This window comes from Odocoileus virginianus, chromosome 9, assembly GCF_023699985.2.
Source record: "Odocoileus virginianus isolate 20LAN1187 ecotype Illinois chromosome 9, Ovbor_1.2, whole genome shotgun sequence".
Taxonomy (NCBI): Eukaryota; Metazoa; Chordata; class Mammalia; order Artiodactyla; family Cervidae; genus Odocoileus; species Odocoileus virginianus.
The window spans coordinates 15,519,711-15,543,560 of record NC_069682.1 but is presented as its reverse complement, the minus strand read 5'-3'; the positions used below and the strand labels follow the sequence as shown (position 1 = coordinate 15,543,560).

The window sequence follows — 23,850 nt, the reverse complement described above, 5'->3', positions numbered from 1 at the left end:
TTTCTGAATAGTTTTTAAGTCTTTCTTCTAGTTATATGCTTCTTCTCATCAACATTATTTGTCATTAAAAATCTCACCCTTTATTATATTTCAGTTTATAGGAGACCAGTTTCTACCTGCATTTAAGTTATGTTTCGTTATTATGTCTCTTCCAAAAATCCATTTTTCTGTTTTTTCCTAGTCAGCTTTGAGTTTAGTGGCTTCAATAAACAAGACTGGTTTCGGTCAGAATCTACACTTAGGAAAAGGTGGCCAGGACGGCTGGCTTCTCGTCTCCTCGTCTCCTCGACTCCAGTTGCGGTAGCTCGAGGGCTGGGGGCTGGAATCAGGTGAAGGTGTATTCACTCCCACGTCTGAGAGTTGGTATCTATGGTTGGCTGCACTTTGGTGAAGGCAGACAAGTGAAACACCTCCCCTGAACACCTAGGTTCTCTTTGCAGCCTGGGCTTGCTCGCAACATGGGGCCGGTTCCAGGTTGAGAGCCAGGCAGAAGCTTGTCTCATCTCACTTTGCACTTCACACAGCATCACTTTCATCATCTTCTGTTCACTAGGAGCAAGTCACTTTTACTTGGCCTGTATGCTCCCTTTTTTACAGAATACATTTTTTAAATTTAAGGGTACTTTTAAACACTGGCACAGTTACTCACTGGCCACAAGTTTTTATGTTCCTTCCATGTGAAAATTACCCTTTCCCCACCCATTCCCTCACAAGTCTCAGCTACAGTCAGGCCCAGGCTCAAGTCGAGGTCTTACCATCTTCATCAGGTACAGATGACACATGGGGATGAGGCTTCTGGGTGTGATTTCTAGAGTGTGACCCCGTGAGCACACCACTCTCAGTACTAAGACTTGAGAACTAAAGGGACGAGTTATCTGCCACTCAGACCTCCACCATTCTGCTGGGTGACTAGACTCTCCCGTTCAGACATGGGAAAGGAGAGGCGCCGTAGTCCATAGCAGCTCTGAGGTCCAGTTTGATGCCGCCAGCTCTCTGATGACGACTTGGTCCTGCCCGTAGGAGTGCTTCTCCTTTGTTCTACTCTCTGAGTTCTGTGTGCTGTCTTTTTCATAAGAAATGACCTCTGTCTGTAGCTGAGTCATGTTTCTTAAGCCAGCTTCCTCTTTGTTGAACTTTTAGGAAAATCCCAAAGGCCGATTCTCATTTGTATGTCTTGGTCTCTGTTAGGCCAAGCACTGTTTTTTTGCTGCCAAGGTTCTCTTTAAAGCTTTTAGTGTCCTGTAAATTGGATTGGGGTTCATGTTGTTGGAGAGGTTACCCTCACAAATCTTTTTTGAGAGAAGCTCTGCACCTTGGGCTTCTTGTGAAGCTTTGTAGGATGATGCCTTTAAAATCCTTATGCTCTTAAGATCCTTAAAGGAATTTGAAGCACCACCTTAAGTCTTTCCAGGGCCTTAATGAAGGGTTTTACACAGTCTACAGGCTTCACCTTTAGACCATGTTTTCCTGGCAGCACCCTAGGTTTGATCTTATCCCAGAAGTCGTTTCTCTCCTTTAGCATCATGTGACAACTGGACATGTGGAAATGCTGTAAAGGGGATACAGATACTGAACCCAAATATAATTGAACCTGGTTCCTTTATATTTAATAGTCTTTTTTTTTTTTTTGGATAGCTAACCCTCTCATTGCTGTTCCTTTCAGCTGGCTCGTAGCAAGAGTCTTTCCCCTATGTTGCAGTGTCATTGTCTTCTCTTGCCTGGCAGCTGTCACAAGCAGCCTCTTCAAGGGCCGTCAGGATTCAGTTTACAATGTCATGAAGCCCTTCGGATTTTCATTTCTTTCTCTGCATCTGCATTTCAGGTCTCACCTACCTCCAGGTTGAAAGGCATTCTCACATCTTTTAGTTCTTTTTTAATGACATTTTTAATATCAGTATCTGTGCCAGTTATTTATTACCAGCAAACTGTATAATAAACCACGTCAAAGCCTAGTGGCTCAAAACAGCATTTACTTTGTTCACAGATTTGTGTTGGGGCAAGCCTCAGTGAGTGAGGCCAGCGCATTTCTTTTCCAGTCGGCATCAGCTGGGATGTCGTGAAGGTGGGGACCAGATTCATCTGAAGATTAGTTCATGCACATGTCTGGCAGTCGGAGCTGGCTTTTGGATGGGACATATGTTGGGGGCGGTCTGTGGGGACACTGACAGGTGCTCAGTATGTGGCCTGGGCTTCTTCGCAGCGTGGTGACTGATGCTAAGGGTGGGTTTTCCGCCGGAGCAAAAGTCATATTCCCCAGACTCTGTGCAGTAGAAATCAGTTACTGAGGCCAGCACATATTTAAGGGGAGGGAGTTTCAGAGAAAGTGTCAAAGAATTTGTAGACAGTTTCAATACCACCACCTCCATTCAACCTTGACTTACCGAGTAACCATTCTGTCTAAAGGAAAGTTCTTTCCAACTCAGTGTCACTGAAATTCCAGCAAATTTTGTTTGTTGTTTTGTTTGGTGTGTTCTGTTTTTTTGTGAAAAGTAACAAATGGTTACAAGAATGAGGCATTTTTTGTTGTTGTTGTTGTTGTTCAGAAAAATGTGTGGATTATCTCACTAAACTATTAGGAGATAGGATTTCTTTAACCCTTCGAATCATTTTTCTTTGGAATGAAGTTCAAATTAGTAAAAAGTATTCGTAGTTCAGAAGAAGACTTCTGGGATTAGAATCCATATATATAAGATTTATTAATTAGAGTCTGATTTTCACAGTCTTCTTTTGCGAAGCGTGTATTAACTCAGCCTTAGATAACTCAATACAGTATCCCTCAAACTTCTTTAAAACAGGGCATTAAGATGCGGGGAAGGAGTAAGAGACATTCTACTAAGAGGTGACTTGTCATTTTATGGAGAAAAAATAGAAAAGAGTGCAAAATCAAGTGCAGATATTGTGTGACAAAGATGATGACAGTGAAGAAGATATTTTGTGACTCTTGGTGGTTTGAACTTCTTTCTTGATTCTCTGAGTAATCCCTGGTCCTATATTCTATAATACAGATACCGTCGTATTTATTTGATCCTAGGTTTGAGTTAGGCTGTGCTCCGTCCACTTGTCTCATTACCCAGCAGTATTGTTTTATTCTTGCAGATTGATGATCTTACAGCAGAGCTGGAAACTGCATCTTCAAAATGTCTGCACCTGGATGCAAAAAATCAAGTTCTTCGAGAGGAGTTATTGTCTATGAAAGGAATGCAAAAGAAATGTGAAAAACTAGAGAAGAATAAAAAGAAGTTGGAGCAAGAAGTAGTGAACCTCAGAAGTCTTATAGAAATGTAATATGATAGAACACAGTCAAATAGAGCAGTATAAACGGGAAATTGAAGAAAGAGCGAGACAGGAACTCGTAGAGAAATTAAAAGAAGTCAACCTATTTTTGCAGGTTAATATATTCATCTGTCATGTGCTTGAATTCACCTCATTGTCAACTACGTTTTGGATGTATACAGCTTATGTGTTTGCTCTATTTCCCGTAGAGCAGTTGGTTTGGTAGTTTTCTGGAAGGAAGGGGACCCTTGTTTCTCCCTTTAAATATTTCTGTTTCCATCGCAGTTATCCCCAAATTGACCTTTCAGAATGATTCTCACTAGAGAATCCTCTCATGTATAAGACCAATTGGTATAAAAGAATACTACTAGGAGGAAAAGAAAATACTGTGGTTTAGAACTGGTACCATCCTCTTGAATTATTTTCAAGTTGTCTTCTTCAAGTTTTAAAATTTTAAGTTGATCCTCTTATTCTTTGAATTATCAGATTATATAAGCACCACTATAACAATAATTCCATTTTAATTTTATAATTCAGATTTAATTCACTTCGCATTGACAATGATTGTTTTAAACTTCTGTTCTCTCTTTTTTTTTAACCTTTCAAGTTGCTTTCTGAATCACAGACTCAAAACATAAGGGAGGAAATGTCATTTTCCAGGTTAATGATTATTTTTAAAATGTTACTTTTTAAAATTTGCCTTAGATGCAAGCAGCATCTCAAGAGAACTTAGAGCAGTTACAAGAGAAGAATAATGCTTCCATAAGAAGTCAGATGGAATTCAGAATTAAAGACTTGGAATCTGAACTCTCCAAGGTGAAAACTTTGCAAGAAGATTCTCATAAAGCAGAGTTGGAAAAATATAAGCATCTCTACCTAGTAGAACTAGCAGTTAGAAAATCATTGGAAGGTAAACTAGACAAGTAAGTCAAAACACAGAATCACACAAACTAAATTTAGTTTGTTAATTTGTGTCTAAAGCCTCATTTATATAGAGTGCGGTTCCTGAGATTAGTAGGAAGTGAAAGCTGACTAGATGGTCACTGCTAGAGGGCGCCCTAGGACAAGCTATTAATACTGTGTCCTTGTAAGTTTTTCTACACTGCATAAAGGCATGCTTGTGAGACTGGGGGCAATGAACACAGGGGTGAAAGGCAGGATAATTCAGAGTGGCTAGAAATAGCATGGTGACTTCACTGAGGGGTGTGGAGGACTGAAAGGGTAGATCGCACCTCCAGGGCTGAGTCCAGCTTTCCCCAGGGTCTGAAAGCAGAGCTTTCCCAGGAAGCCTTTCATGAGCCAAAACAGCATAAAGCAATGAAGAAGGGACCCGAGGACACATTCTGTTAGTTGGTACATAAAATGAGTATGCACAAGTGAAGCACAGGTGCTCACAGATGGGTAACTTGATCTGAGATGTGGGGTGTGGATTCTGGGAAGGAGCTCAGTGGAGCCATTCTCCCTGCTTGGGGAGCGTGATGCGTCTCTCTGTAAAACATACACTGAACCTTTTTATATGAAACCAAAAAGCCTCTTCAATTTTTTTGTTTTTTTGAGTATCAAAAACAGATGTTGATGTAGGCCTTTCCTATAAGTGAAGTGACGTAAAGTGCACTTTGGAAAAGCAGGGGATGCTTGTAATTGTTCCTGGGGCTGTTCTAGCTCTTCTCAGTTACCCATTTACTTTGCTGTCCTCCCCTCAAGATTGTGACTCTCGGTGATACCTCAGAGCCAAATGCTTAATTTCTCTGAGGTCGTGAGTGACACGTGTACACAAGGGTGGTGAAAGCAAATGCTTGAACGCAGCTTTGTGGGAGGTGTGTCCCTTCACCCCTAAACTATTTCCTGGGGGCAGGCGTGTCCCAGAGGCAGCAGGGGTCACTGTGGGCCCACCTCCCTTTCTCTCTGCCGCCCTTTCTCTCCTCTCCCAGCGGTGACTTGTTACCTGAGGAGCCCCAGAGACGTGCACTTCTTTTAGAACAAAATTACGGTTGTCACTGTTTACAGGAGGCCCCCTCTATGTGTTCAGGGTTCAAACAGTTTAATGGGAATTCCATTTACTATAGGGCAACTTTATTTATTTTTTTTTAATTTTTTAATTTTTTTTAATTTTATTATTTTTTTTAATAGGCTAATTACTTTACATCATTACAGTAGTTTTTGTTATACATTGAAATGAATCAGCCATGGATTTACATGTATTCCCCATCCCAGTCCCCCCTCCCACCTCCCTCTCCACCCGATCCTTCTGGGTCTTCCCAGTGCACCAGGCCCGAGCACCTGTCTCATGCACCCAATCTGGGCTGGTGATCTGTTTCACCCTAGGTAATATACATGTTTCAATGCTGTTCTCTTGAAACATCCCACCCTTGCCTTCTCCCAGAGTCCATAAGTCTGTTCTATATATCTGAGTCTCTTTTTCTGTTTTGCATATAGGGTTATCATTACCATCTTTCTAAAGTCCATATATATGTGTTAGTATACTGTAATGGTCTTTATCTTTCTGGCTTACTTCGCTCTGTATAATGGGCTCCAGTTTCATCCATCTCATTAGAACTGATTCAAATGAATTCTTTTTAATGGCTGAGTAATATTCCATGGTGTATATGTACCACAGCTTCCTCATCCATTCGTCTGCTGATGGGCATCTGGGTTGCTTCCATGTCCTGGCTATTATAAACAGTGCTGCGATGAACATTGGGGTGCACGTGTCTCTTTCAAATCTGGTTTCCTTGGTGTGTATGCCCAGAAGTGGGATTGCTAAATGCTTGAGAGGGTGTGGAGAAAAGGGAACCCTCTTACACTGTTGGTGGGAATGCACATTAGTACAGCCACTGTAGGGCAACTTTAAAAAAGCAAATCATTTAGGAAAACATGAACAAAGTTGGTGTTTTCAATCTTCCCCAGGACTCATGAGAGGCTGGCAGAGATCAGCACCAAACTTGAGGTGGAGAAGCAGCAGAACAGATCTTTACTCAGCACTCTTAGCACGAGGCCAGTCCTGGAGCCCCCTTGTGTTGGAAATTTCAATAATCCTTTAGTGCTCAGCGGAAGTCTTACTCCAAGAGCACATGGAGGGTTCTCTACCTCAATTCCACGCCGTTCAGATGACAGCGTGGAGACTTACTTGACCAAGGTTAGTTCTGTTATCTTTTTTCACTGGGTTTCAGATTTCTGATATGAATGATCCTTGTTTTTTGGTGAACTTCTGAGTTGTTTATTTGACTTAATGCACCCTAAGTAAAAGTCATAATTAGCTGTGATAATAAAGGAGACAGAAATTTTATATTTTTTTGTCCCAGAGTTCTTGATTTTAAGAGATATTTAATAAAGTATTAAATTTCTCAAAAAGCCGTGTTTAAATTCTACTTTAGAAACAAAATCTTATTGCCTAGTATCCAAAAGTATTCTTTTAGATGTTTCAGTTGATTTCTAATTGATTTCAGTTGGCAATGGTTCATAATCATTTCCAAGCTCTGCTGTACGCAACGAATTTTTTCTACCTCTAAGCATAAGTGAATCACTGGCATCTGAACACTAACCACAATTGGATGCTTTTTGTTTTAAGGAATCCTAGATAAATCCTTTTTATGAATTAAATAAGCTTATAGTACTAAACCAAAACATTCATTTCTAGTTTTAGCTTAACATTTTTAGTCATTTTCTTACATAAAATTTGTCATTTCTTACAAAAATGACATTTTTGTCATTTTCTTTAATTGCTATTTTACCTATAGCATTTTTATTTAAAATTGAAAATCTTGCTGAGCATTTGTAGAATATTTCTAGATTTGTAGTTAATTCAAACATTTAAAAATTATAAATGAAGGTCACTTTGTCTCTATCTTGACATCACCTGGATGAATGGTACCTAAGATAGCAATGACGGGGAATCTTTAAATTGCAACCAGTTTTCACTGTTTAATCATTGTGATTAAAATATCCATTTCAGTCAGTGCACACAGGCTTATGGTTTTGATGGTGTTTTCCTGATGTTTGTGAGGCACAGGAAAGTAGCCCTTGTTAAATGCAGTCTTAACCTGTTTTCTCATTTGGCTTCTTGCCATCATAGGAGAGCAATCTAAGGTTTCATCGACAGCACTGCATCTATACTGGGTCTTAATACTTGAGAGCCGTGAACCTGGAGGACCTACTTTAGCTGTGCAGTCACAGCGGGCCTCCGAACACTTCATCCCAAGTCAGACACTTCCCCACGCAGGCCTAAGAGGAGGAAGCAAATGCTTGACCCCCGTCCCAGGGGCAGGCTGCCTACTGCAGACCCAAGTTCACGGTGTTAATCTTTTCAAAGAAGAAATTTGGAACCAAGCAATCACTTTGGGAGAAGTTCCTTCTCCCAAACTCACCCATTTCATAACTCTCCTCACCTCTCATAAGGAGGGTAGGAACTTTGAAACTTTGGAACTTACCTTGGAACTTTTCTCCTTCAAGTTCTCTGTCATGTGTTTTTAAAAAATTTATGCTTTATAAATTAACTGTATCAACTGACTGCTACATATAGGAGTTTGACAATAATTTATTCTTGTTTTTGCCTTTAAAACATGATTTAGTTAGAAAGCTCCTATGTCATGTCATGCCACAAGCATTATTGAACTATGTAAGAAGTTTTTAGATATTCATTTTCTCTATGTTATAGTTAAAAATCTATGTGTTTTTTCTCAATCTGAGGAAGTAGCTGACATGGGACTCTGGACTCAGTAAGAAAGTCATTGGTTTGTTACTTCTTTTGTAGAATTACGAACTTTGCCTACATCATGACTCTTATACCTTAAAAAAAGTTGTTGTTTTTTTCAAAGAAAACAACCTTTCTTTAAAAAAAACAAAAACCTTTTGTGGGAACCATATTACATAAAACAGAGACAAGTATAAAGCCTTTTAGCCAAAGGAGTGGCCAGAGGTCCTTCACTTGTGACTTCTCTGTCCCTCAACCCTGCAGTGATCCCTGTGGGACCTTCCACTTCTATGGGACATAGTTCGGAAACGAAGACTTATGAGATAATCCTTCTCGCCAAACGCCTTTAGAATAAAAACTTGCTGGTACATTGTTTTCTTGTGTATAATTTTCTCACCTTTCTGTGTTTTTGTTAAATGGAAAAGTTTAAAGAAAATTGTAGATGTGTTCTCCTTAATAACATTCGACTCAAACTACTTCCTCCATTTGAACAGGATCCTCACCTAGAAATCAAAATAAAGGTCTTGGAAGTGTGTATTTAGGGCAGGAGCTGTGAGGGGGGAGAAGATAGTAATCTTGTGGGTCATTCCTAGGATTATGGATCATTCTCTAATTTGAAATTATGTGTACTCCATCGACTGATATTTATTGTACTTTTTATCAGATTAAATGATGTTCCATATATATGTTCTCTGTTGTCTATAAGTGGAATAAGTAGGAATTCATTTTCTTCATGTGCTTATTTTTCTACTTAGGTAATCTTCAAGTTAGGTCTAGTCTCTAAAAGTATTATTTAAATGTCACATTTAGTAAGCTGTATATCATTCCTATGATAATATCTCTTTCTTAACTTAAAGATAAATAATATTTGACTTATTTCAGATGCGGCAGGAGTTGGACAGGAGTATAACTAGAGAACTAAGAGAAGGTATGTTGCCAAAATGTATGAATTAAATTTAGACATTGATTTCTGAAATAGACTGTAAACAGTAAATGGCATCTCTTTCCATTGTTTGGATAACAGATACTATGTTAAATATTTTTTCTTATCCATAGCTAATGAAAAATGTAAAAGCATGGGCAGTCATAGTGAAAAATATTCTTCTTCCTCATTTATCCATCATGTTCCATTGTTTTAAAAAAACTCTCCAAAGGTCTGTGTATTTCTGTTTATTTCTGGCTGTATCCTTCCTCTACTGCTGCCATCGCTGTGGAACTGTCCGTCTGCACCCTGACGCCATTCTCAGGAAGCATGGAGTTCATCACCGTCTCAGCGCCGGTAGCAGTTAAGGCTGGGACACCCAGACTCAGGCAGTCGTGTTTGCGTAGCTGTCACCTGATGGCTGCCTTTATAATTTCTGTGTCATTGACTTTGTCACTAGTTTATCTCTTGCCCTCAGGAAAAGCTCCGAACACCCGCATCAATTTGGGTCCTTCCAAAGTAGTTGGCCTTATCTCTTTACCACCTTACTCTGCCCCGTAGCTCTGCATCTAACCAGCCAGACTCTGTAGGATCCCACAGGGTCGTGCTCCTCACCTCCGGTCTTTGTACGTGCTTCTCCTCTCCATCTCCTGTCTTTTTCCTGTCCTTCAGGCATCTGCTTCCATGGCACCTCCGCCAGAAAGCTGGCAGTATTGACACAAAGCCGGCTGTCCCTTCTGAGTGTTCCCTGTGCCATCTTGTATATCTGTCTTAGTATTTGTGACTCCATATGGAAATTGCCTGTTTATCTGTTTTTCCAGTTTATGGCGTTATCATTTCTCAGGGTGGACTGGGTCACCTTTATCTTGTAATTCCAGTGTCACAGCACCTTAGCAGATAGTTATTGAGTAGATGAATGAAGAATGAGAAAGCCAGAAGCTCTGATACTCAGCCACATGTGGGACCATGAGCTGATTATATGATTGTAGACTTGTATTTTGTTTTATGTCATCTATAGATATGTTTCATTTGTCAGAACACTTAGAAATATCTCAGGTTTTTGTTTTTATGTGTTTTTTTTTTTTTTTTTTTTTTTTACTAATACTGAGTTAACTCAAGTATTTTAGATAAAGAATGTGATCCTTTTTCTTTCCAGCTGCTGCTGAATTTGAATCTGAGTCCTATGGATTGTCTCCTCTAGGAGCTACAGATGGGTCAAATCTGTATGAGGACCTGCTTTTGAAAACATCACAAGAATATGTACAGGTTTTGAAGAAAAAATATATGATCTGAAAGATAAATAGTAAAAATTTCCCTTCTGGACCGTTTTCATGACATTTTAGTTGTTTCTCATTAAACATGATGAGAAAATCTTTATTAAAGGGAAATATTTTTGTGTGTGTGATGAAAATTTAATGGTATTTTTAAAATACTACTTTTAAGTAGTATTAATACTACTTTTAAACAGTAGTATCTAAGTACTTTTGATACTAAGTATTTTCTCTGCAGCTAACTAACTTTTAAGTGATTTAAAACCCAGCACTGTTAAGTTTTCCATGTAAAAGTGAAAGTGTCAGTCACTCAGTCGTGTCCGGCTCTGTGCGACCAATGGACTGCAGCCCGCCAGACTCCTCTGTCCTCCGCTACCTTGTGGAGGTGGCTCCAATTCATGTCCATTGAGTCAGTGATGCTCTCCAACCATCTCGTCCTCTGCTGTCCCCTTTCGCCTCCTGCCTCCCAGCTTTCCCAACATGAGGGTCTTTTCTGATGATTCAGCTCTTCACATCAAGTGGCTGAAGTATTAGAGCTTCAGCCTCAACATCAGTCCTTCCAATTAATATTCAGGATTGATTTCCTTGAGGATTGACTGGTTTAATCTCCTTGCAGTCCAAGGACCCTCAAGAGTCTACTCCCAACACCACAGTTCAAAAGCATTAATTCTTTGGCAGTCAGCCTGCTTTGTCGTCCAACTCTCATATCCATACGTGACTACTAGAAAATAGTGTTTATATGTTAATCCCAATTTCCTCATTTATCCTTTCCCTCATGTTTCCCCTTTCATAACCATAATTTGATTTTGAGATCTTTTGAGTTGGTTTCTGTTGTGTAAATAATCTTATTTTTATTAAATTCCACATGTAAGTGATGTGATGCTTGTTTTTCTGTCTGAGTTACTTCACTTAGTATTGTAATTTCGAGATCCATCTGTGTTGCTGCAAATGACATTATTATTTCTTTTTATGGCCGAGTCATATCCCATTTAGGTTGTGTGTGTTTGTGAGTGTGTGTGTGTGTGTGTGTGTGTGTGTGTGTGAGTGTGAGTGTGTGTGTGCACACCACATCTTCTTTATCCATTCTGTTGATGGACACTTAGGTTGCTTCAGTGTCTTGGCTATTGTAAATAGGTCTGCAATGAACACTGGGGTGCATGTACCTTTTTGAATTATGGTTTTCTCCAGATAAATGCCCAGGACTGAGATTGATGAATCATATGACAACTCTATACTTAGTTTTTAAAGAAATCTTTATAGAGTTTTCTACAGTGGGTGTACCTAGTTGCCTTCCATAAGTAGTGTAATAGGGTTCTCTTTTCTCTACACTCTCTACAGCATTTATTGTTTGTATATTTTTTGATGGTGGCTATTCTGATTGGTGTGAAATGATACCTTCGTATAGTATTTCTGCATTTCTCTAATTAGTGATGCAGAGCATCCTTTCTGAGCATCCCTTCATGTGCTTTTTGGTCATGTGTAGGTGTTCTTTAGAGAAATGTATATTTAGATCTTATACTCATTTTTTGATCAGGTTGTCTGTTTTCTGATATTGAGCTCTTTGAGCTGTTTGAATATGTTGGGGATTAATCCCTTGTCAATGGCATCATTTGCAAATATTGTCCCCCATTCTGTGGGTTGTTGTCTGTCTTGTTTATGATTTCTTGCACTGTGCAGAAGCTTTTAAGTTTAATTATATCCCATTTTCTTATTTCTGTTTTTATTTTCATTACTCTAAGAGGTGGATGAAAAAAGATACTGCTGTAATTTATGTAAGAGAGTGTTCTGCCTATATTCTCCTCTGAGTTTTACAGGACCTGTCTTCTATTTAGGTGTTTAGTCCATTTTGAGTTCATTTTTGTGTATGATGTTAGGGAGTGTTCTAATTTCCTTCTTATACATGTAGCTGTTGAGTTTTCTCAGCACCATTTATTGAAGAGACTGTCTTTTCTCCTTTGTATAGTCTTGCCTCCAATATCCGAGATTAACTGACCACAGGTACGTAGGTTTCTCTCTGGACTTTCTGTCTTGTTCCACTGATCATTCAGTATATTTCTGTTTCTGTGCTAGTACTGTGTTTTGATTACTGAAGCTTGCAGAGTAGTCTGCAGTCAGGGTACCTGATTCTGTCGGCTCTTGCTTTTCTTTCTCAAGATTGCTTTGGCTGTTTGGGGTCTTTTGTTTCCATACACACTGTAAAACTTTTGTTCTAGTTGTGTGACAAATGCCATTGGTAATTTGATAGAAATTGCACTGAATCTGTAGATTGCTTTGGATACTATAGTTATTTTGACAGTTCTATAGTTATAATGTCACTTTCATTTCTGTATTTATTTGAGTTTCCTGTCTTTCTTTCTTAGTTTAGGTAAGGGTTTATTGATATTGTTTCTTTCTTTCAGGAAATGAACTTCACAGTTCTTGCATATGAGCAGTGGGCAGTCTGGCACGCCAGGCCTCTGTGCACACGGGCAATGTGTTTAGAGGTGTCGCTTAGCAACGATCATTCTGGGATGAAAGATTCCAAACCGTTGAGCTTCCCAACTGGGAGGTTGTGGCGGGACCACTGTGACTTATCTGTAGCGCTTGTGTTGGGTTTAGGGGACTGTGAAGAGCCGAGGTGGAGGTGAGGTGTGTTTGGAGTCCCTAGGCTCTGCGATGAAGAAGCTTTTTGGCTTCGGGAGTAAGAAGGGAGTGTCGTCGCCCTTTGGCTCCTCCATCAGCTCGGGGAGAGACAGCGGTGATGGAATCAACTTCCAGCCCGGGTACCACATCCGAGACAAGGACCTCAGAAAGATCCACAAAGCTGCCAGCGTAGGCAACGTAGCTAAAGTGCAGCAGGTCCTGTTGATTGGAAAAAATGACCTGAATGACAAGGACAAGATGAACAGGTAAGCGGGGTGGCAGGGCCTGGCAGAGATCCCTCCTGTGAGTTTCCCCTCCAAGGCTCCTGGATACCTTCCTGGGATCCAGCACCCCGCAGACTTTATAGGCAGCCAAAATCCTTAGCTGGTTTTGGACCCACTTATAATTCCCCTTATAGAGCACTTTACTGATAGTTTTGAAGTCCTTTAACTGAATGTCGGTAATCACAGAAGTGAAATGAAACATGAATAGCATCTGTTTTTCCTTTCTTCCTCCTACTTTTTATTTGCATGGGTTAGCATGATGTACTCATAAATAAGAGCTCTGAAGTTATATAGCCTTCAAGAAATCTTCTGAACCTCCTGGCTCTCACATTTTTTCTCATGTGATTTATGAAAGCACTTCATGGATCGCCTCTTGTGGATCATGGCAGTGGACAGATTTCTGATGTTGTCAATATCTTATTGTTAATGTATACACTTTTATACCATAAGGTTATATAGTATAGAACACTGCATAGTGAGCAAAATAATTCCCATGCCAAATCAACTTCTGGATTAAAAATTCTTCAGATACAATGCAATATCCATTTTATATCAGTGTACACTTAGTGTATATGCGTTCCTTGCTGAAGGACCTTAGAAGACAGCTTTGAAGTAGGAAGCTGGCTGTGTCCTTGAATAGGAAGACATTTTCTTAGGATATATGGTCTTTCCATATTTAAACCCAATCAACATTTCATGATTTTAAAGATTTTGGGTTACATATGCTGTCTTTAATTGTTGTGGTGAAATTAAAACTTTGGTATAGTAGAGGAAGATGTGCTCTTCTAGATATCAAAATGTTCTGTAAGTGCCCACAAAGTGTTCATTTACTAACAAGTGAAAAGATAGAGAAATGAATGGAACAGAATGCCCAAACACCCAAATGTCTGTAAAACTTTAGAACTTGATAATGATGACTTTTTCTGTTAGAAATGATAAATTGTGTGTAGATGGTGGAGAAATAACCTGGTAAAAGAGAAAAGTAGCTCAGTTCTTATGTCACGATAAAGTTTCAGAGTGAGTATGGATCAAACATTTCAAATATGCACAGTGAGAAAAGTACCAGAATAAAGCTCAAATTCCTATTTATACATATTTTTATCTGCTGACAGAGACCTTCTGTTTTTTCTGTCTCTACTGTTTCTTAACCTTCATTATTTTTAATTGGAGAATAATTGCTTTGCCATGTTGTGTTGTTACTGCTGTATGACATCATGAATCAGGTGTAGGTATATACATATCCCCTTCCTGTGAGCCTCCCGCCCACCCCAACGACCTTATGAGAGTGATTTCAAAAGTAAGAATTCTGGAGTTTCCTGGATTTTGGCACACACTAAAAAAAGAAAAGAAATCTAGATGTTGATTTAAAATTTTAAGAACACAAAAAATTTAAAACTCTCTGTAGATCAAGCTGTCTATAGGCAAGTCGGATTAGCAGACAGGGCTTGTCTTTTTGGTACCAATAGGATTGTGGCACAGGATAAAAATGACTTCTCACTTTCAATTTTTTTGAGAATTTTTTTTGAAGATTGATATCTTCTGACAACTTTCAGCCTTTTCAGAAGTCAAGGGAATCTAGGGAGTTCCTTGGTCGTCCAGTGGTTAAGACTCACTGCTGTGGGCCCAGGGTTGATGCCTGGTGGGGGAACTAAAATCCTGCAAGCTACCGGGATATATTGTACAACATGGGGAATATAGCAAATATTGTATAATAACTTTAAATGGAGTATGAACTATAAAAATTGTGACTCACTGTGTTGTGTACCTGTAATATATAATGATATATAATATGCATCATCTATACTTGAATTGAAAAGAAGCAACCTTAGACAAAAAGACCTTATGGTAATTAGATCAAGAGGAAAAATGAGAAATGAACAAACAAAAATGCTACCAATTATAGTTGTACAGATGTTGTGAATTATAAATTTTATTCCAATGTCAGAGATGTTAAAATGTGAGAAAATGAACGTATTAGAATCACTGAAGTACAACGTTGTCTCTAATCCTCAAAATGTATCTGCAAAGGAGGTGTGATCCCCTTTGACTTCATTGAGTTTTGTCCTTATAAAATAGTAGTAATAGTAATAAGTATGATTATATTACCTAACAATTACTGAGCTGTTCCCTGTGCCAGGAACAGTTCTAAACTCTTTGCATGGATCTCATTTAAGCGTCGTGGTAGTGTCCTGTGACAGAACTACTTCTCTCTCTCCATTTTGTTGATGAGGAAATTGAGGTACAGAGAGAGTGAGCGACAGCTGATAAGTGACAGAGTGAAAGTCAAATTCAAACCCATGTTGAGCTGAATCTCAAGGTCATGGTCATTCTATTCAAGTAGATTGTTCTTTCATTACTGTGTTAAAAAGTGCTAATGCTAATATATAATGTTCTTTCTCCAGAAGGGAACGAAATATTTGTTTCAGAGGGATAGGAATAGCATACTATTGAATGTTTTCAATCACAGGAACAATTGTGTATTTTGACACAGTAACACTACAGTTTGCGCAAAACTCCTCTTGCTTTCGTAGGACTGCCCTCCACTTGGCCTGTGCCAATGGCCATTCGGCGGTGGTAACTCTCCTCCTGGAGAGAAAATGCCTGCTCAACCTCTGTGACAGTGAACACAGGACCGCGCTGATGAAGGTATGGGGCAGCGAACCGTGTCCACATGAGGTGGGTGGATTTAACTACTGAGGCTAAACGTGACTCTGTCTCGTTTAGATAGAGCAAACTGGTGAGGCTTGTGGACTGTGTATTTTGACTTCCTAGGATTTACACTGTTTCTTGGCACACGCTGACAGGCCGTGGAATGCCAAGAGGAGGAGTGCGCGACTCTCCTGCTGGAGCGCGGAGCGGACCCGAACGTCGGGGACGTCCGCGGGAACACCGCGCTCCACTATGCCGTCCTCTGCCAGAATGTGTCTCTCGCAGCAAAGCTGCTTTCCTACGACGCCGATATAGAAGCCAGGAACAAGGTAGAACTCAACTAACTTTATTTACAAAGTATTTGTGAAGCATTTCTTTAAGCTAGAAGTGTTTTATTTCTAACTATGTAAATAGGTAAACTGAATAGTGTCCACCAAGCCCTGTTACCATGGAAACACAGCCAGTGCAGGGGTAGGAGGTGTGTCTGTGTCCACAGAGAGGGCAAAGCTCTGTCTCCCAGCCACCCGTCTACCCCAGAAGGAAGATTTCCCATCAGAACGTGCCCGGGAGTGGGTGGTAGGCTCAGAGCGCACAAGTGATGAAGGCCTGGGGGAGTGAAGTGATGTGAGGAGCGGCTGCTTCCAGGGGCTCAGGGAATGGGTGCCCCTGGGGGTGGGCGGGAGGAGGAAGGAGACCCAGTGCCCATGACGGGGAGCCGGGTGAGTGCACGTGGGCCTGGGAGGCAGCAGGCCAGGGACCCTGAGCCGTCCAGGCCCCCGGGTTCTGAGATCCGACCAAGAGGGTCAGGTCATGTTGACTCCCAGCAAGGGCGTTCCCTGGTGCTGTTGAGCACTTGGTTCGCCATGTACACCTCGGGGTCTCCCGTGCCCAGCACTGGGGAGCTGCTCGGCGGGGTTGCAGGGTGCGTGCGGAGCTGGTGATGGCGAAGCTGCCCCTCCTGCTCTTTCTCCAGGAAGCAGGTGACGTCCCGCTGCTGCAGCCCCGCGAGGAGCGCCCTCCGCTCTCACAGGAGGGCTCCGTTTTCTGTGTTTGCAAGCTGTGTGTGCAGCCTTCCCTGAGTGAAAGTATTTTGAAAGAACCAAATTGTCTAAGATTGCACTTTAAATTGTGATGTTTCTAAAGAAGCATTAGAGAGTCAAGTGTTCTCATGTGTTTATGGCATATATTTGTGGTAACACTGCACTTGTTAAAGGTAAAACTTTTTCCATATATATCCCCCACTCAAATTTTTCCCCTAATTGGTCTAAAATAACACCGTGAAACAAAATTTCCCTCTGAAGTAGACTTTGTCTTAAAATTCAAACATAATGAAAGCATTTTAGAACATAATAGAAATCTTGCTGCTGTTGACAAATTCCCATTTTATGAAAAATGATTTATATAAACATGGTTTCTCTCTCACTGCCCAAGTCTTAAGGGGCAAAAGGAAAGGAAAGGCGCGAGCAAGTGAAAAGTGCAAGTCAGGCTGGAATTGTGGCAGTGGGAAATGCCAAGAAGAGGAGTTATTTATTTTAATATTTATTTATTTGGCTGTGCTGGGCTTAGCTTCAGCATGCAGGATCTAGTTTCCTGACCAGGGGTCGAACGCAGGCCCCATTTACTGGGAGCACTGAGACCCAGCCACTGCACCACCATGGAGTCCCGAGGTTTTAGTTTTTGCTTTTCATTCCCTTCAGTTTATATATTTCTGTAAGGTGCTTTTCGGTTTTCAGGGATAATAGTTGTTATTTTAAGAAAGAGAGTGAGTAAATTGTAAATTGGCCTAGATACCAGTTTTAGGAAGACTGAGGAAATCAGACTGGCAGTGGACAGGTGGCGGTAAGTGGGAAAGAAGAGAGAAGAACAAATAATTAACTGACATCTTATCCTATTCTGCCAGAAACAGCCACGTAGATAAGAGTCTAGACTCTGCTCTCCAATCTAGAATGTCTTGATGGAAAGTAAGGGGTTTACATAGAATGAGATCAGGTTGCCTTTTGAGTTTACCAGTCCCTGTTCTAACACTGTTTACTGAGGAAAATGAGAGAATTTGCAGTTTTGATGACTCTTCCCTTTTACACTTTTCTTTTTTTCCAAATCCTCAAGTAATAGAAGGAATTGGCCGTGTGGGTAAGAGATGATACTGGAGCGGTTGCTGCACTTATTCTCGCTAGATTGTGCTGGTGAACTGCAATCACTTGGGAAAAGTTATTTTAAAAAATGTATAAGCCTAGGCTGTCCTCTGAAGATTTTGACTGAATAAATCAAGGAAGTCTTGGACGTGTGTATTTAGAATTATTTCCTTGAGATTCTGATACAGTCCTTGATGAAGAACTATGTAGTGAATAAGTATAATTTCTAAATGCACCTATCTGAAAGAAAAGTCATCTCTAAAAGAGTTGGAGTTTGATAAATGCTTGGTACTTCCGTCAGCTCCCTCCTTTCCCACAATATTAGCCTGACTTTCTCTGCCTCTGTGCTTGAGAAGTTAAAAAGATTGTATTGAAAATATCTATTGGCTTGAACAATAACTCCCTTTCCTTCCAACCACTCATCATTCAGTGGCTCTCCACTGAATGGAGATTTGCTCATGCTCATGCGAAGTCACTTCATCTGCAGAGTCTGACCCTGTCAGGATTTTGCACCTTCTCTTGTCATCCAGGTCACTAGGTCAACAGATGTTTGTCAGCAACAGGGTTTTCCTGGGGGCAGTAGTAGCGACTCATGCGCCTCTTTTGGTGTCAGCTGCAGGACAGACTCTTGCAGTGTGTGTGTTAGATTTGCTGATCCCTGGCATAAGCAGATGAGAGCTTTAAAACCCATGAATTTCTTAACAGTACAGATGGGAATTGTTTTAATAATTTAGTTTCAGCAGTCTTAGGACCTCATTATCCATTTGAATAACAATCTAGAAGAATTCTGGAGACAGATTGTAGTTTCAACAGGCAGTGGAAACATTCTTGATGTGTGAGTTATGAGTCTTTTAAAAGAATTTATTTTTAATTGAGTTATGAGTCTTAATAGCCATATCTATTACATATTGGGACCCATGTTTTTTGTGAAGCATATGATAGTAAAGAAAGGAAAGTTTTCACATACACTATCTGCTTTCTACCCACCTGTTTGGAAACAGGAAACGTCAAGCTGCAAGTGGGCCATAGACTCAACGTGGCCCTTGGATATGTTTCGTTTAGTTGACCCACTGAGTCAACATTTAAAGCTTAGGAGACTCATGCAGAAGTCTGCAGTTGAGGCTTCTCCAAGAACCAAATCTGGTCCCCCTTGAGCCCATCCTCCTGTCTGGTCTGCATGTGGAGGCCAGCCCTTCGATATGGGGGAGGTATTCTTGGGTTTACCTGCCTCAGCTGGCTTTTTCCCTTTCTCAGTTCACCAGCGTTTCCTCCATAAGCATTTGAGTTTCCAATTTTTGTTCGATAGTTGATTTTGATAAATATTTCAAGGTTTCAAAGACAAGGTAAATAATCATCGATTTCATATTTTGAAAGGATCTCTTAAGAATGGGATTGAATTTTTCAAATTAGAACTTTTAAGTTGATTGTGGCGGTTTTGCACTGAATAATTCTCGGAAACACACAAGATGATGAGAGAGAGCGCAGGGAGAGTTTGCAGAAGAGAAACTGCCGGAGAAAATGCTGAGCAAATTTTTTGTTGGTCACTTATCTTGTGATCTTTAACTAAGAGCAGTAAAGCCAGACAAAGACCAGAACTTTGGGATTGTGGGAGCTTCCTCCTGGAGGTCTGGAGGTAATGACATGAGAGTCATCAAGAAAGGTCTTTGAAGATAAGGTGGAGGGGGGGGTCATTCTGTGTGTAGATAGCATGTGGCTAATGCTGACCTGTCAGCCAGAACGTCTAACTTAAGGGGGATGGGGGTGGGGGCGGGGGTGGGGTGGGGAGCAAGCAAGGAGGAGAGAATGAGTAAGATTAAATTCCAGGAGACATTTCTGAGAAAGCCATAAAACATGGTTCCCACATTTGGTTTTTTGGAAAAAAAAGTTTTCTGTCTACGTGTTCATGTAGAGAATAATATTCCCACTGGACTGTCTGTAAACCTTGAGTTTACTCATGGTCATCCTTGGATCGGTTATGCATGCTACAGATAATATATATTTCTGCCTCAGCATTGTTCCTAAAATATGCAGTTGGTTTAGTAGCTAAATGGAACTCAGATCGCCTGCATTGGGAGTTGGAGTCTTAGCCACTGGACCACCAGGGAAGGCCCAGAGGCGGAGCATATTAAAGGGAAAGAAGGTGCACAGGAGGATGAAGAGGGGGCTCCCTTTTATTTACCTTCTGAATTATATGTTTCAGTTCAGAGAATCTCTTGCACGATTTTAATTTCAGTTTCGAAATAGGTTGACTGTGTACATTAGAAATGGTCTTCCCTGTTTTACAGTGTGACCTCACACCTCTGTTACTTGGCATAAGTGAAGGAAAAGAGCAAATAGTAGAGTTTCTTGTAAACAAAGGAGCAAATATACATGCGGTTGACAACCTGAAAAGGTACAGTTGTTCTTTTTCTTTTTCAAAACCTTAGTGCTGTTCTAGGATGGTAATACCAAGATTAATTTAATAAGAGGATTTGTTTGTGGTCAACACATCACCACTCAGGTAGAAAATAAAATTTTCTGATGGGGAATTATGAACAACAATATATAGCAGGAATATATAGCAGGATTCATATTCTTTTATAATATTGACTGATATCATATGCAACCTATTTTTTTTGGTTTGCTTTTTGGTCCATCTTATAGTAGCTGAGAGATTTCATATTGGTTTTATTAGCTTTATAAAATATTGATTCTGCTTTGTAGTTTACCTTATGACAGTATCAAATTCCTTAATTCTTTTAAAATAATCCTTTAACCTCTACTTTGTATATGTATATGTATATATATATATATATATATATATATTTTAAAGATGCATACTAAATATAAAGGACTTGATTTGGAAAGGACTTTTGGAAAACTCTTTGGGTTAAATTACTTTCTTTGAAGAATGCTGATGTTATTAGTTTGCAAAAGAGTCAGATCCAACTTAGCGACTCAACAACAGCAACGAAAAAGTCGTTATTAATCACTGTCAGCAGATACTCTGGGCTCATCAGTTTTTATTGTTTTTTATTTCTAGTATATTTTGATGTTTTCATTTTTAATGCAGATAGAAGAAAGAAAGACAGCTATAATTGGATAAACAGTTCCTTTAACAAAGACAAGTCAGAGGTGGATGGTACAGACGAAAATGATGGGCTTTAGATTCAGACTGGGTTCAATTCCTCGCTTTCCTACCTGTTAGGGTTATGATCTTGGGCACATGACTTAACATCAGCAAATAAGTTTCCTGAGACAAAAGGCGAATAATAATGCATCTTTCAAAGTTGGCTATGTGTAAGAAAGATTTTATATATAGTTTTTTCATTTAGTGCCTAGCCCATGCTTGTCAACATCATTAACTGCCACCAAGACTCTTTTTATTCCCATTATTATTAATATTTTTGTTTTGAGCATGCAAGTAGCCTTTCCTTAACCCTACGTCTCACTAACTTTGAAACCTAATAGATCAGACTAAGGAGGAAATGGGGAATTCATCCCTTAAGTAGTCACCTGCCTCAGATAAGTGACCTCAACATTGTTTCTTGTCCATCAAGGACTTTATTATTATTTTAAAAAAACATTTATTTATTTATTTGTCTGCGTGGAGTCCTAGTTGTGAGGACCCTTAGTAGCAGCATGAGGGATCAAGTTCCCTGACCAGAGATGGAACCTGGGCCCCCCGCATTGGGAACGTGATGTCCTACCCACTGGTCCACCAAGGAAGTCCCCATCAGGGACTCTTGAAATAGTAACTGCTGCTATGTGCCATCCCAGTGGGACAGGAGGCTTCTTTTCCATCCCTTCATTTTAACCTTGGAGGTAATTTACAAAGATGAACACAAGCCTGTAAATGGTCAGTTCTTCATGGAAAGGCAAGATGTTAACTTGGTAAAGTGTATCAAATTAGTTGTTTAAATAAGTTAACTAAACTTCCTGAGGCTGAAGTCATCTCTCTGTTCTTACAGAACAGCCCTCATTCTTGCTGTCAATTATGGATCAGCAAATATCGTCAGTCTTCTTCTTCAGCAAGGTGCTGACATCTTTCCTCAAGATGCTCTTGGATGGACTGCAGAAGAATATGCTGTTATTGGTGGCTTTAATATGTAAGTGTTCCCATTAAAATGCCAGTTATCACTAAACTGCAGCCAAAAATAATTTTAACTATTACTAATACCTGACCAGTGAGAGCTCCAGTTTGGTGCAGGCAGTTTGGGAATAGTGGTGAGCTGTTCCCCCTCATGAGCTGAAAGCGAAGAAAAGGCTGATTAGTTACATGTGGCCATGGGTTCGGGATTCTTTATCTCAGGACAAGTAGACCTTGATCCTTAGAGAGCCTAACATTAGCCATTTCACTCCCAGTGTAACCTATCTGTATGGGGTCCAAATAGTGTCACAGTTGTGATATTTCTTTCTTTTTTTTTTTTTTTAATACTTAAATTTTATTTTTTTTTTAATTTTTTTTTATGTTTTTTTTTTCCATTTATTTTTATTAGTTGGAGGCTAATTACTTTACATCATTGCAGTAGTTTTTGTTATACATTGAAATGAATTAGCCATGGATTTACATGTATTCCCCATCCCAGTCCCCCCTCCCACCTCCTCTCCACCCGATCCCGTGATATTTCTAACTAGTTATTTGGGTCTTGAAATATTCAGTTCAGCAGCAAATCCTGTGTTTTCCCTTGAGGACTTGCCTGTCTATATGCTGCTCCTGCTTGAATTTTCCAAGAACCCCGCGGATTCCCTAAGATCCAGGAGACAGTCCTCCTCCCCAAGTCATTTGGAGGGAAGAAAACAGTTCATTCTCATCATTCTGTTGCTTGTATCGATTCTACTGCTGCAGTACTGCTACTACAGCTGGTCTTGACAGGGTCTCCTTGGCAGCTGGATCTGGAGTCTGGATGTTGCTCTATAAAGACCTTTAATAAAATCATTTTAAAAGAAGAAAAAGAAACTCTCCTACAGTCGGCTGACAATTGACCTTTACTCCCAGGCTGCCCCTGCGGGTCCAGGTTCCCTAGTCTTCATGGTGATGCACACGTCAACTTCAGAGTCCCAGCTTTTTGTTTTTATATGTGTGCTTGTCGCTCAGGTCACTGGTGCAGAAGTCCAGCACCTGGTTCTGGCAGCTGGGGCTCCTGGCTCCCCCCTCACTCAGAAGCCTCATGTGGAGCCACGTGTGAGCCTAGACCTTCACGATGAGGGGCCGTGGAGGCTCTTATTTATCTTTTCTGGTAGCCAATGTCAGTGCGGACCATTTTAGGCTGTCAGAGAGGTTCAAACGCTCCGGCAAGGATTGAGCAGACTTCCTCTCCTCCTTGGTTTCTAGACCTGAACCTCCAGGCAGCTTTCTGTCCTGTGGGGGCACCTTTTCTTAGGTCATAGATTCTCTGTCATCCTTCCTAGGGTAGTGGGTGCCGGCTTGCCTGAGATTCCAAAATTACGGTTGGCCCCTCGTGGGATTGTTTCCTGTAATAATGAAAATCTTCCAAAGGGTTTATATCTGCCTCCACCTTAAATGTTTTCAGAGTCTGCCTCATAAGGAACCCATTCAGCAGACATCCCTACATCGCAAGTAAGATAGTTGGAATTCAGAGAGGTAAGCCCTGTCTAGGACTTGGCAGTATCCACTGTAGGAGTAGGGATATGTCTTCCAAGTGAATTGGAGATGATCATGGAGACTAAGCATCATTGTCAGAAAGATCTGCTGGTTCAGAGTTTGAGTAGGTAGAGAAGGAAGAGTAGTGGTCCAGGCCAGGTCTTGGTTTTGATTAGTTTTCTGCTCTTGGTGTGATTAGCTGCAATGATGGGGGCTAATTATGTTACCTAATGTAGTGAGTTCATGTTTTATAAATAAATTAAGGTGCACATTATGTAAGAGCTGAGATTCCCTAAATTACAAACCACATGGAATAGCTAATCACCAGAATCAATCAGAGTTTCGTGCAGCCCTCCCTTGAGTGTTAAATGTATGAAAAAACACACATGGGGTTTTACTTGGAATTCCTAAGTAGTTCCAGCA

At 40.3% G+C, this 23,850-nt stretch overlaps 2 protein-coding genes across 2 annotated transcripts in view; both read left to right on the top strand.

The window, feature by feature from the left end:
* LOC110136031 (ankyrin repeat domain containing 26) overlaps positions 1 to 11,031 on the top strand; it is a 67,782-nt gene extending 56,751 nt beyond the window's left edge. The window contains 6 exon segments of the mRNA XM_070471991.1: positions 3,097 to 3,282; positions 3,284 to 3,388; positions 3,979 to 4,196; positions 6,181 to 6,409; positions 8,846 to 8,891; positions 10,042 to 11,031. Coding sequence (XP_070328092.1) covers positions 3,097 to 3,282; positions 3,284 to 3,388; positions 3,979 to 4,196; positions 6,181 to 6,409; positions 8,846 to 8,891; positions 10,042 to 10,178 — 921 coding nt within the window. The 3' untranslated portion in view covers positions 10,179 to 11,031.
* A 1,693-nt stretch (positions 11,032 to 12,724) lies between these two features.
* The window catches only part of LOC110136021 (ankyrin repeat domain-containing protein 26-like), a 57,149-nt gene continuing 46,023 nt past the window's right edge, over positions 12,725 to 23,850 (top strand). Inside the window, 5 exon segments of the mRNA XM_070471864.1 lie at positions 12,725 to 13,044; positions 15,594 to 15,708; positions 15,867 to 16,040; positions 20,129 to 20,235; positions 21,794 to 21,931. Coding sequence (XP_070327965.1) covers positions 12,812 to 13,044; positions 15,594 to 15,708; positions 15,867 to 16,040; positions 20,129 to 20,235; positions 21,794 to 21,931 — 767 coding nt within the window. The 5' untranslated portion in view covers positions 12,725 to 12,811.